Genomic DNA, 12,237 nt, shown 5'->3' with positions numbered 1-12,237 from the left:
CAAAAAGAATGCGGAAAAATACAACGAGTGAAAAATGAAACTAAGGATGCCAGGGGAAGTAACTGGCAGCAGGCAAACGCAGCAACAAAACAAAAACCCTTCCCAAAAATAAATGATAAACTGAAAACTGATGCTGGAGGAAAACTTGAGGTAGGCCAGTAAGCGCCGGAGGAGAAAGACACTCAAATAAGTAATAGTGAAAAGGCAGAGAAGAGAGGGAGAACGAGAGAAAGAGAGAAAGCAAGGTGGTGAGACACCTTAACGAGAGCGCAACTTAGAGACTGAGGGAACAGAGAAAGGGCTGAGAACATAGCGGACAAGCCTAAACGAATCAGCAGTGATCCATCACAACAAGCTTCCTTAAGAAGCCATGGCAACAGATGTGACGAATCACTGCTGATTACGCCTGTTAATCCTGGCACTGACTCGGGAGCCCCCTCCAGTGGCAGCTGGAGGAAGAGCATCCGAGCCAGTCCTGAGAGATCCTTGGCGGAAAGCCAGACACGTTGACCAGGGCGGAAGGACAAAGCCGGAAGACGGTGCTTGTCTGTGCTACAGTGATAACCAGCAGAGGCTGAAAATAGAGCCTTACGGCCCTGCGCCATGCCAACCAGCACCGCCGTACCAAGATGCGATCCCCCAGAACAGCCACCTCCTTTTCCTGGTCGGCAAACATAGGAGGCGCGTATCCGTAGAGGCACTCGAAGGGCGACATGCCAATGGCTGTCGAACCATTTAACGGTGCTGGGGTTGGCGTGCAAGTCCCACTGATGAAACAAAGCATCAGGTTTAACATTTTTGGAACCAGGTCGATAGGAGAGGGTAAAATCAAACCGACTAAAGAATAGTGACCACCTAGCCTGACTAGGATTGAACCATTTGACCTGCTGGAGGTAGGCCAGATTTTTATGGTCAGTCCATACCAGAAATGGTTTTTAGCCCCCTCCAGCCAGTACCTCCATTCTTCTAACATCCGTTTGACGGCGAGTAACTCTTTGTCGCTGACATCATAGTTGTGCTCAGCAGGCGACATACGGTGCGAGAAGTAGGCACAGGGATGAAGCTTCTGGGGGGTACCCGAGCATTGAGACAAAACTGCACCGACTCCATAATTGGAAGTATTAACTTCCACAATAAATGGAAGGTCGGGATCAGGCAGACTTACAAAGTCCTGCGTTCTGGAGCAACCAGGGAGCAGAGTCGGCCCCTAGGAGGACTTGCACCGGGCAGCAGGTCAATGGCCATATCGTAGGCTCTGTGAGGGGGAAGGAAGCCTGCCTTTTGCTTACTGAAGACTTCAGCTAAGTCGTGGTATTCAGTGGGGACCTGAGTAAAGTCCACGGGCTCGTGTAAATGAATAGTGGGAGAACCGCGGCTGTTCTTTAAGCATGTCTCCTTACAGTGCTGTCCCCAATTCCTGACAGTGCGGGACAACCAATCGACTGCGGGGTTATGTCGCTGTAATCCATCTCAATGGGTGTAGTCTGCTTAGCCACCTCACCTGAATTCTGATGATTCTACATCGGTATATTCCATAAGCTCTGGCGATCCACTGACTGTGGTAGTTCTAAGAGCTTAATCAGACTGGGAGAACATTAGGGTTAAAGTTACCATGATGATGGTGATGATGAAGATGAGTATGATGCAGACTCACCTTGGATGCAGAGGTCTCCGGTGCAGTTGCCGGTGGCGACGGCCACCCCGTCACACAGCCGGCCGCCGTGTTTGGGTTCAGGCTCAGTGCAGTCACGGTTACGCTGTGTCTCACACTCCACACTGCACAGAGACCACGCAGACCACTCACCCCAGCCACCGTCCACTACACACACACACACACACACACACACACACACACACACATACAAACACACACACACACACACACACACACACGCACGCACGCGCACACACACACACACACACACGCACACACACACACACACATACACACACATATACACACATATACACACACACACACACACGCACACACGCACACACACACACACGCATACATACACACACACACACACACACACACACACACACACACAGAATTACAGAGGGAGGGGTGAAAGAGAGGGGGAGAGAGACAGGGGTAAGAGAAAGAGAGGGAGAGAAAAAGGGGGTGAGAGAGGTAGAGAGAGAGAGAGAGAGAGGAGATCTTCATTAATAACTCCACAAACCGCACTGTATCAGTGCCCAACTCACACCCATCCTGCGTCCCCCTCAGAACAATCAGCTATCTCCTTGGAAGTTTCCAGAAGTTTCTGCTGGTTCAAGCTCAGAGTGGCAGCTCATTTCCTGTCCCTCTGGGCACTGATAAATCTGCCACTCGCCCTCCCCATCTCACACCACACAAACAGACCAGTACTACACACACACACACACACACACAAACACACACACACACACACACACACACACACACACACAAACACACACACACACACACACACACAAATACCCAACCCCCCCACACACACATACACACCAACACACACACACACACACACACACACACACACACACACACACACACACACACACACACACACACACAAATACCCAACCCCCCCACACGCACATACACACCAACACACACACACACACACACACACACACACACACACACACACAAATACCCAACCCCCCCACACACACATACACACCAACACACACACACACACACACACACACACACACACACACACACACAAATACCCAACCCCCCCCACACAGACATACACACCAATACACACACACACACACACACACACACACACACACGCACGCACAAATACCCCCATCCCACACACACTCACAAATACCCCCACCCCATACATACACCAATACATAAAAATACACACAAATACCCATTCATCCAAACATATCCATCCACACACATACACCTACACACACCTACACACACCTAAACACACCTACACACACCTAAACACACCTACAGACACACACAAACACACCCTACGGATGAGTTTCTCAGCTAATCTAAATGCAAATACAGTGTTTGGGTGTGGAAACTGGTTGGAGGCGAGGATGGGAGAGGGTGAGATTAAGACCCCTGTGTGTGTGTGTGTGTGTGTGTGTGTGTGTGTGTGTGTGTGTGTGTGTGTGTGTGTGTGTGTGTGTGTGTGTGGGGCGGGGGGTGTTGGGGTTAGTGTGGGATGGTGCTGTGGAACTTGCTGTAGATAACTCCCTTACTGAGTGGAGCTCCATCAAGACCATACATTTGGCCTGGGAGGTTAAAAAATCTCATTTTATACCCCGTAACCTGTCCCTGACTTTCTTTCTCTTCCTCTCTTTCCCTCCCTCCCTCCTTCTCTTTCCCTCTCTTTTTCCCTTTCTCTCTCTCTCTCCTCTTTTGCATTTAATGCTCTTTCTGGTCCTGTGTTTCTGACTTCTTGAATGTCTCTTTTTCCCTCACCAAATCATTATTCTTATCTCCAGCAGTGGTCTGTCTCTCCTTCCCTGTCTAACCCCTTGTCTCAGATTTTGTTCCATTTTTGTCCCTCTCATTCCCTCACTCTCTCCCTCCACCTGTCTCTCTTTCTGTCTGTCTCACCTGTCTGACCCTCTCTGTTTCTGTGGGTTCTGTCATTACATTTCAGGGTAAAAGGTTGTGAGAATGAGGGCGGGCAGATATCATATGTGTGTGTGTGTGTGCTTGTGTGTCAACTGATTGAACAGTTTGGAAAGGCACACCCACACACACACACACACACACACACACACACACACACACACACACACACACATCCAGACTGCACACCCTCAGACCGCACACCCTCCAGACTGCACACCCTCCGGACCGCACACCCTCCGGACCGCACACCCTCAGACTGGAGCTACAGGCCACTTCAGCACTACAACAGCCTGAAGCATACAGCCACAACAGCACTGGCTTGGGTCCAGTCCTCTGGCCGTCCTTGACTGGTCAGCCAACGGCCTCAAACACGATCCAACGCCTGTGGAGAGAGCTGAAGATGGTGGATCACAGAAGCTCACCATCCAGCCTGATGGAACCTGAGAGGATCTGCCATGAAGCATTCAATAACTGCCCAAATCTAGGTGTTCAGAGCCAGATTATACAAGATATAAGGGGCATTAAAATAAGACTTGTAGAATAGTAAAACTGAAAGAGATTAAGTCTAATCCATAATAAAGACTGTGGGTCTGTAGGACTGTGGGTCTGTAGGAGTGTAGGACTGTAAGTCTATAGGACTGTGGGACTGTAAGATTGTGGGACTGTAGGACTGTAGGACTATGGGATTGTAGGATTGTAGGACTGTGGGACTTTCACACTCCCTGTTTGAGCTTAGCTTTGTCTCGTCTCAGTACCCTAACGCTGCTTCTCGAGTTTAAAGTATGGAATTGATTAAGTGGTCTCTCAATGCAATCAATACAATTTTTTCCATGAGGAGTCACGGTGCGGGAGAACCCACATGTCCGGACGGAACGTCCTCAGCTGGATATGTGTTTGACTCATGGGGACGTAGTGTGGTTTGTGTCGTGCGTCTCTCTCCCTGCAAGACATTGAGGACGTGTATCTATTTAGAACTTTGATCACTGGGTTTCTGCTGATTGGATTAGGTGTTGCCCTGGTGTATCTGGAAATTAAGAGTGGGCACAGTTATTGTTCAGAACAATTATTGGACAGAAATTGTCCAATATGATTGATGTGATGGATATAGCTGTCGGATCACAAATTTTGACTATTAATGAAAACAGAATCAATCATGGAGAGGTTCACGGCTCTACAGGCGAGGTTGGATCAGTTAGTTGGAGACTTTAGGGGAGTTTTTTCGTACTCGACCTGGACAGGTTTCTCGCTAAATTCTTCATTCTCGTTTATCTACATCCGGCACCCAAACAAAATTCTCTCTGAAGGTCGTCGTCTTGGTTACCTGCAGTGTTGGGAACGTTACTTTAAAAAAGTAATTAGTTATAGTTACTCACTACTTGTTCAAAAAAGTAACTGAGTTAGTAACTGAATTACTCTATAATAAAAGTAACTCGTTACCAGGGAAAGTAACTATTTGCGTTACAGTTAAAAAAAAGTTATATGCCAATGAATAAGGATTTTTTTTTGAAAAAGCAGTTTTTACAGTCAGTTGAAATGAGTAGATCAGAAAGGTGTTTAACTTTTGATATTTATTGCACATCCACAGACCAGTGCAGGATAAAATCCTTTAAAATCCCAAATCTTTGTAAAAAATAAAAGCAAAAGTAAACAGTTACACTATATAAAGTGCATTTACATCTATCAAATTAATTTAAATTCTCTCAACCTGAGACAACTGGTTTGTTCACAATAGAAGTAAACTTAACAATAAAACCTCTATTCTTAATTAAATAAATCAAATAACCAGTCTGGTAGACATTCAGGAACTTCAAGTATTTTCTTAAATAATGTTTATATCGCCACATTGAAAATGTAAATTTTTCCTTGGCTTGCTCCTGACTCGCCATTTCTGCCTCTTCTCCGTTTGTGTCGTGTCACTGGAGTATTTCGGCGCGTGTAAAAACACTGGCTCTGATTGGCTACCATAACGCTGCATTAGCCAATCGCTTACTGACTGTGACATATCGAGATCTGTGACTCCTCACTAGCCTGGGCAGGGGTCCGCTTGCATTACTGTTAGTATATCAATATATAGTAACGCACCGCTTTTAATGACCAGTAACGTCAACGGCGTTGTAACGACAGGAAAAGTAATTAATTATATTATCCCGTTACTGACAAAATGACGCCGTTACCTAACGCCGTTATTTTTAACGGCGTTATTCGCAACACTGGTTACCTGCTCCTTCCCCCACATAGAGACTGTCAGAGGATGGCTCTCGCTTTTCATCGCGAACTTTGACACCAAAACTGTTCCACACCCGTCTCTGACCCCCCCCCCCCCCCAGGGTCACCTCAATGCTTATATGTGCTATGGGATTTTTTTGCATGCTCAAAGCTTGTCCTCTCGAGAGAATAATCTACAGCCATATTTTTTTGCCTCCTTCCTAATGTCTATCTCTCTCTATCTTATGTTTATCTCTCTAATGTTTATCTCTCTATCTTTCCCCCCATCTGTGAACGGCAGTGTGTTTCAGACACAGCAGCCACACTGGGATTGAGGTGCTCTACACCGAGACCCCAGAGGAACGTAATTTCCCAATTGCCCTTGAGATCGATAAAGTATATTCTATTCTATTCTATTCTATTCTATTCTATTCTATTCTATTCTAGGGCTGTAGGACTGTGGGTCTGTAGGTCTGTAGGACTGAAAGGCTCCATGAAAGAGGTGGTGTGCTCTGTTCATTTGGCTGTTGTCTTTTCAGGAAGATGACTAAGGAGAACTGATGTACAGGACATTACAGTAATCAGACCTGCTGGATGTGAAGGCAGCAGTGAGTCACTCTGGACCTTTGAGAAGAAATCTCTCGTTTTGCTATCATTTCTGAGATCATAAAAACACAAATTTAGTAATTATTTTGACACAACTACTGAGTCCATTAGAACACCAGGATTGTGAAACAGCTCTTTTGATTTGATTTGCGTATGTATTTCCAAATTAGGTCATCTTTGTTTAATCTTTAATCAGCTGCAGGAAGGTTTGGCACATCCGATATGTTCAAGGCACTGACATGGTGAGCTGCTGGGACCATAATTATTTGGTGTGAAAGCCAAATATAATCTGAGTATCATTTGCATAGCTGTGGTAAGAGGTTCTGTAATCTGTGAAGATTTGGCCAAGGGGAAGACACTCATGCAGGCTGAACAGAAGCACCTGAACGCTCATGCAAAGTGCCTGACACGAACAAAACATTCACTGGATATAAGTTCTCTGTTTCTACAGAGATGTGGTAGTGTGTGAGGACTGATGGCTTGAGGTGGCTCACTGTCTCCAGTTTTCATAACTACCACTGAATTAAGACATTCTACCATATCATCTCCATGAGGTTATACTGAGGTGATTTTGAGGAGATATCGAGGAGACAACCACAACACTAACGTCATGTCTGTCCGATGTTATGAAGCAAGTTCATTCTTGTTAAGTCTTTCAGCTGATATTATCTCAAGCTGAATTATCATAATCCAGCTGTTGTTAATGTTATTAATGGTGTAGGAGAAGAATGAAACATGTTAATCCAAGTTAACCTTCACTGGCACAATCACATCCATAACATGATGGTAAGTTATTGTGGGATATTTTGATATAGTGTATAGTTTGCATAACTGCACACTGGGGGGCACTAGTTCCCCACTATGGGATCTTACTGTGGTTTATAGGAAGAAAGAAACTTAGGCGTGAACTTGGTATGAATCTTTTCTTAAATGAATCTGGTCTTGGTGTGTATCAAAGACTTGTATATTACAGTGATCTGAAAGGGCCACAGAGGTTGAGATGAAGATCAACATGTCCAGGGTGTGACCCTGAGAATGGGCGTGACCCTGAGAGTGGGCGTGACCCTGAGAATGGGCGTGCCTCTGGAAGTGGGCGTGACCCTGAGGATGGGCGTGCCTCTGAGAGTGGGTGTGACCCTGAGAGTGGGCGTGCCTCTGAGAGTGGGTGTGACCCTGAGAGTGGGCATGCCTCTGAGAGTGGGCATGACCCTGTGAGTGGGTGTGCTTCTGAGAGTGGGTGTGACCTTGTGAGTGGGTGTGCCTCTGAGAGTGGGTGTGACCCTGTGAGTGGGTGTGCCTCTGAGAGTGGGTGTGATCCTGAGAGTGGGCATTCCTCTGAGAGTGGGCGTGGCTCTGAGAGTGGGTGTGACCCTGAGAGTGGGCATGCCTCTGAGAGTGGGCATGACCCTGTGAGTGGGTGTGCCTCTGAGAGTGGGTGTGACCTTGTGAGTGGGTGTGCCTCTGAGAGTGGGTGTGACCCTGTGAGTGGGTGTGCCTCTGAGAGTGGGTGTGATCCTGAGAGTGGGCATTCCTCTGAGAGTGGGCGTGGCTCTGAGAGTGGGTGTGACCCTGAGAGTGGGCGTTCCTCTGAGAGTGGGTGTGACCCTGAGAGTGGGCATGCCTCTGAGAGTGGGCATGACCCTGAAAGTCATAGGCCATAAGAGCCGAGTGTGCCAGAGAGTTCATTGGCATTGTTGTCTGTGTGATTGTCACTGTGAGAGTTAAAATCACCAGCAACAAAGAGCTCAAACCCACACTGACCATAACATCATAAGCAAAATTTCCATGGGACTTGTATAAAATTTTGCAGTGCCCCCTTAAAGTTGTACAGGGATATTCAAAGGAGCTAGATTCCCCAATCGATGTGGAACAGCTTACATTAGAAAGTGTCTTCAAAGGGTCTTTAAGGGACTTTAAGAGTTTTTAAAGAGTCTATAAGAGTATTTAAGGGCCTTTAAGAGTCTTTAAGTTTCTTTAATCAGAGCAGCTACCCACAAAGCCCTCATCAAACTGAAGCTGGGATATCTGGGATATCTGAGAAGCTGCTCTGTCATCTTCATTTAGTTAATGCTCTGCTAAAAGCAGAAAATCAAGTCTGTGGTCTGCAAGGAAATGATCCATTAAGAATGACCTGCTGCTAAGAGATGGAATACTGGGAGGAGAAAACTTAATAATCTGCACTCTTGAATGGGATCATTCATTAAGGCTGACTTGCTGGTAAGAAATCGGATACTGAGAAGACATAACTCAATAATCTGCATTCTTGTCTCCAAGAGCAATGACTTGCATGCTGTAGATATGAAGACTGTATTAATGTACGCTTTCTACTGCTGATAAACACTGGAATGATAGAGGTTTCAGACACGCTTGGTGCAGGTGTTGAAAGAGCCCTGTCCTTTCTATTACTGATCCACACAAGAACTGGGGGGGAGTTACTGGCAAGCTAGCTCCGAACTTGTCTCTCAAACGTCGGTATAATCCCCACTGAAGCAGAGAGCCGGTGTGCGTCAGCACTATCAGTGCTCTGCTGCTGCTGTCTAGAGGATGGCTTGGACTTTCTGTGGTCTCAGGTGGATGCAGGATAGGGTTAACGGGTGCGGGTGTATTTTCTGGGCAAAACCCATGAGCTATCTGCGATGGACAGAGATAGCTGAGTTCCTCCACCTGCTCGGAGAGGACTGGTAGGATGGGAAGATCAGTTCCTTCATCTCAGTAAAGTCCTAATGTGGAGGGATGGAGTTGAGTGAGAAAGAGAGACAGAGGATGGATGCTGAGGGTGTGGAGGTTGCAGTGACCCTGGTGTGGATTCTGGTGGAGGTTGCAGTGATCATGGTGTGGATTCTGGTGGAGGTTGCAGTGACCCTAGTGTGGATTCTGGTGGAGGTTGCAGTGATCCTGGTGTGGATTCTGGTGGAGGTTGCAGTAACATTGGCAGATTGTGTTGGTCATCATGCCTCTCATCTAGAGTGAGATATTTCACCATGTGTCTTCACTTCTCCATTACTTTCCACTTCAGGACTGACGGTCAGAGTCCCATCATTCCTGCAAACTGCTGAAGTGTCTTCAGATTGCCCTTTCATGTTTTATCTCCAGCCTTGTTGAAGTTGACACACTCAAGTCTCTGCCACTCCAGAACAGACAGAAATTGTGAATGTAATTTAGTCCATTGGAGCTGCAGGTTTGATGGTGACACACGTGAGAACACAAGATGAGAGAATGTATTTGATTGTCTGGCTGTGTAAAGCTGTAACATTTCAACTTCTTGAGTGTATTTAACAGTTCAACAAAGTCCTTTTTCAGGATTCCTGACGGTTCAGCCTTCATGATGTACAATAGCTGATCGTCCGGTGGTGGGAAAGATTGTTGGGTGGGAATCTCTTTTACTTCACAGATCATTGCACAGGGGAGGCAGCATGTTAGAACTGATGTACCCTCCACATTCCCAACTGATGTACCCCCCACATTCCCAACTGATGTACCCCCCACATTCCCAACTGATGTACCCCCCACATTCCCAACTGATGTACTCCCCACATACCCAATGGAGGTGTCATTCACGTTCCTGTCCTCGTCCCTTTAGCCAATCTCATTACTCCATGTTCCTGTCCTTGTCCCTTTAGCCAATCTCATTACTCCACATTCCTGTCCTCGTCCCTTTAGCCAATCTCATTACTCCACGTTCCTGTCCTCGTCCCTTTAGCCAATCTCATTACTCCACGTTCCTGTCCTCGTCCCTTTAGCCAGTCTCATTACTCCACGTTCCTGTCCTCGTCCCTTTAGCCAATCTCATTACTCCACGTTCCTGTCCTCGTCCCTTTAGCCAATCTCATTACTCCACGTTCCTGTCCTCGTCCCTTTAGCCAATCTCATTACTCCATGTTCCTGTCCTTGTCCCTTTAGCCAGTCTCATTACTCCACGTTCCTGTCCTCGTCCCTTTAGCCAATCTCATTACTCCACGTTCCTGTCCTCGTCCCTTTAGCCAATCTCATTACTCCATGTTCCTGTCCTTGTCCCTTTAGCCAGTCTCATTACTCCACGTTCCTGTCCTCGTCCCTTTAGCCAATCTCATTACTCCATGTTCCTGTCCTTGTCCCTTTAGCCAATCTCATTACTCCACGTTCCTGTCCTTGTCCCTTTAGCCAGTCTCATTACTCCACGTTCCTGTCCTCGTCCCTTTAGCCAATCTCATTACTCCACGTTCCTGTCCTCGTCCCTTTAGCCAATCTCATTACTCCATGTTCCTGTCCTTGTCCCTTTAGCCAGTCTCATTACTCCACGTTCCTGTCCTTGTCCCTTTAGCCAATCTCATTACTCCACGTTCCTGTCCTCGTCCCTTTAGCCAGTCTCATTACTCCACGTTCCTGTCCTCGTCCCTTTAGCCAATCTCATTACTCCACGTTCCTGTCCTCGTCCCTTTAGCCAATCTCATTACTCCACGTTCCTGTCCTCGTCCCTTTAGCCAGTCTCATTACTCCACGTTCCTGTCCTCGTCCTTTTAGCCAATCTCATTACTCCATGTTCCTGTCCTTGTCCCTTTAGCCAGTCTCATTACTCCACGTTCCTGTCCTCGTCCCTTTAGCCAATCTCATTACTCCATGTTCCTGTCCTTGTCCCTTTAGCCAATCTCATTACTCCACGTTCCTGTCCTTGTCCCTTTAGCCAGTCTCATTACTCCACGTTCCTGTCCTCGTCCCTTTAGCCAATCTCATTACTCCACGTTCCTGTCCTCGTCCCTTTAGCCAATCTCATTACTCCATGTTCCTGTCCTTGTCCCTTTAGCCAGTCTCATTACTCCACGTTCCTGTCCTTGTCCCTTTAGCCAATCTCATTACTCCACGTTCCTGTCCTCGTCCCTTTAGCCAGTCTCATTACTCCACGTTCCTGTCCTCGTCCCTTTAGCCAATCTCATTACTCCACGTTCCTGTCCTCGTCCCTTTAGCCAATCTCATTACTCCACGTTCCTGTCCTCGTCCCTTTAGCCAGTCTCATTACTCCACGTTCCTGTCCTCGTCCTTTTAGCCAATCTCATTACTCCACATTCCTGTCCTCGTCCCTTTAGCCAATCTCATTACTCCACGTTCCTGTCCTCGTCCCTTTAGCCAATCTCATTACTCCACGTTCCTGTCCTCGTCCCTTTAGCCAATCTCATTACTCCACGTTCCTGTACTCGTCAATTTAGCCAGTCTCATTACTCCACGTTCCTGTCCCCGTCCCTTTAGCCAGTCTCATTACTCCACGTTCCTGTCCTCGTCCCTTTAGCCAATCTCATTACTCCACGTTCCTGTCCCCGTCCCTTTAGCCAATCTCATTACTCCACGTTCCTGTCCTCGTCTCTTTAGCCAGTCTCATTACTCCACGTTCCTGTCCTCGTCCCTTTAGCCAGTCTCATTACTCCACGTTCCTGTCCTCGTCCCTTTAGCCAATCTCATTACTCCATGTTCCTGTCCCCGTCCCTTTAGCCAATCTCATTACTCCACGTTCCTGTCCTCGTCCCTTTAGCCAATCTTATTACTCCACGTTCCTGTCCTTGTCTCTTTAGCCAGTCTCATTACTTTGCCTATTTTCCTAGTATCACCCAGACTCATTAGCTCTTTGACAAAGGAACTAGCCTGTATAAGTGTGCTAATGTTGCAGACCACAGCAGCGCTAGCTCTCTGGCTCTTTCTAGTGTTAGCTCTCTGAGCCATTCGTGAGTTGTCCTGAGAATAACCTGCCAGCACAGCAGACTGCTATTTAAGTGTCTTCAATCAAGGCTCTGCTGTGCTTTTGCGTGTGACGATTCTATTAATGGACCCAGACTGAGCCATGTTGGCTTCAGGCA

General features: G+C 47.0%; 1 protein-coding gene across 1 annotated transcript in view; it reads right to left on the bottom strand.

The window, feature by feature from the left end:
• LOC143487054 (netrin receptor UNC5D-like) overlaps positions 1-12,237 on the bottom strand; it is a 208,803-nt gene that overhangs the window by 51,247 nt on the left and 145,319 nt on the right. The window contains exon 7 of the mRNA XM_076986362.1: positions 1,655-1,819. Within this exon, the coding sequence (XP_076842477.1) occupies positions 1,655-1,819 (165 nt within the window). The remainder of the gene's footprint in view (positions 1-1,654; positions 1,820-12,237) is intronic.

This window comes from Brachyhypopomus gauderio, unplaced genomic scaffold (assembly GCF_052324685.1).
Source record: "Brachyhypopomus gauderio isolate BG-103 unplaced genomic scaffold, BGAUD_0.2 sc46, whole genome shotgun sequence".
Taxonomy (NCBI): Eukaryota; Metazoa; Chordata; class Actinopteri; order Gymnotiformes; family Hypopomidae; genus Brachyhypopomus; species Brachyhypopomus gauderio.
Note: the sequence above shows the minus strand (reverse complement) of the source record. Positions and strands in the feature narration are given on the sequence as shown.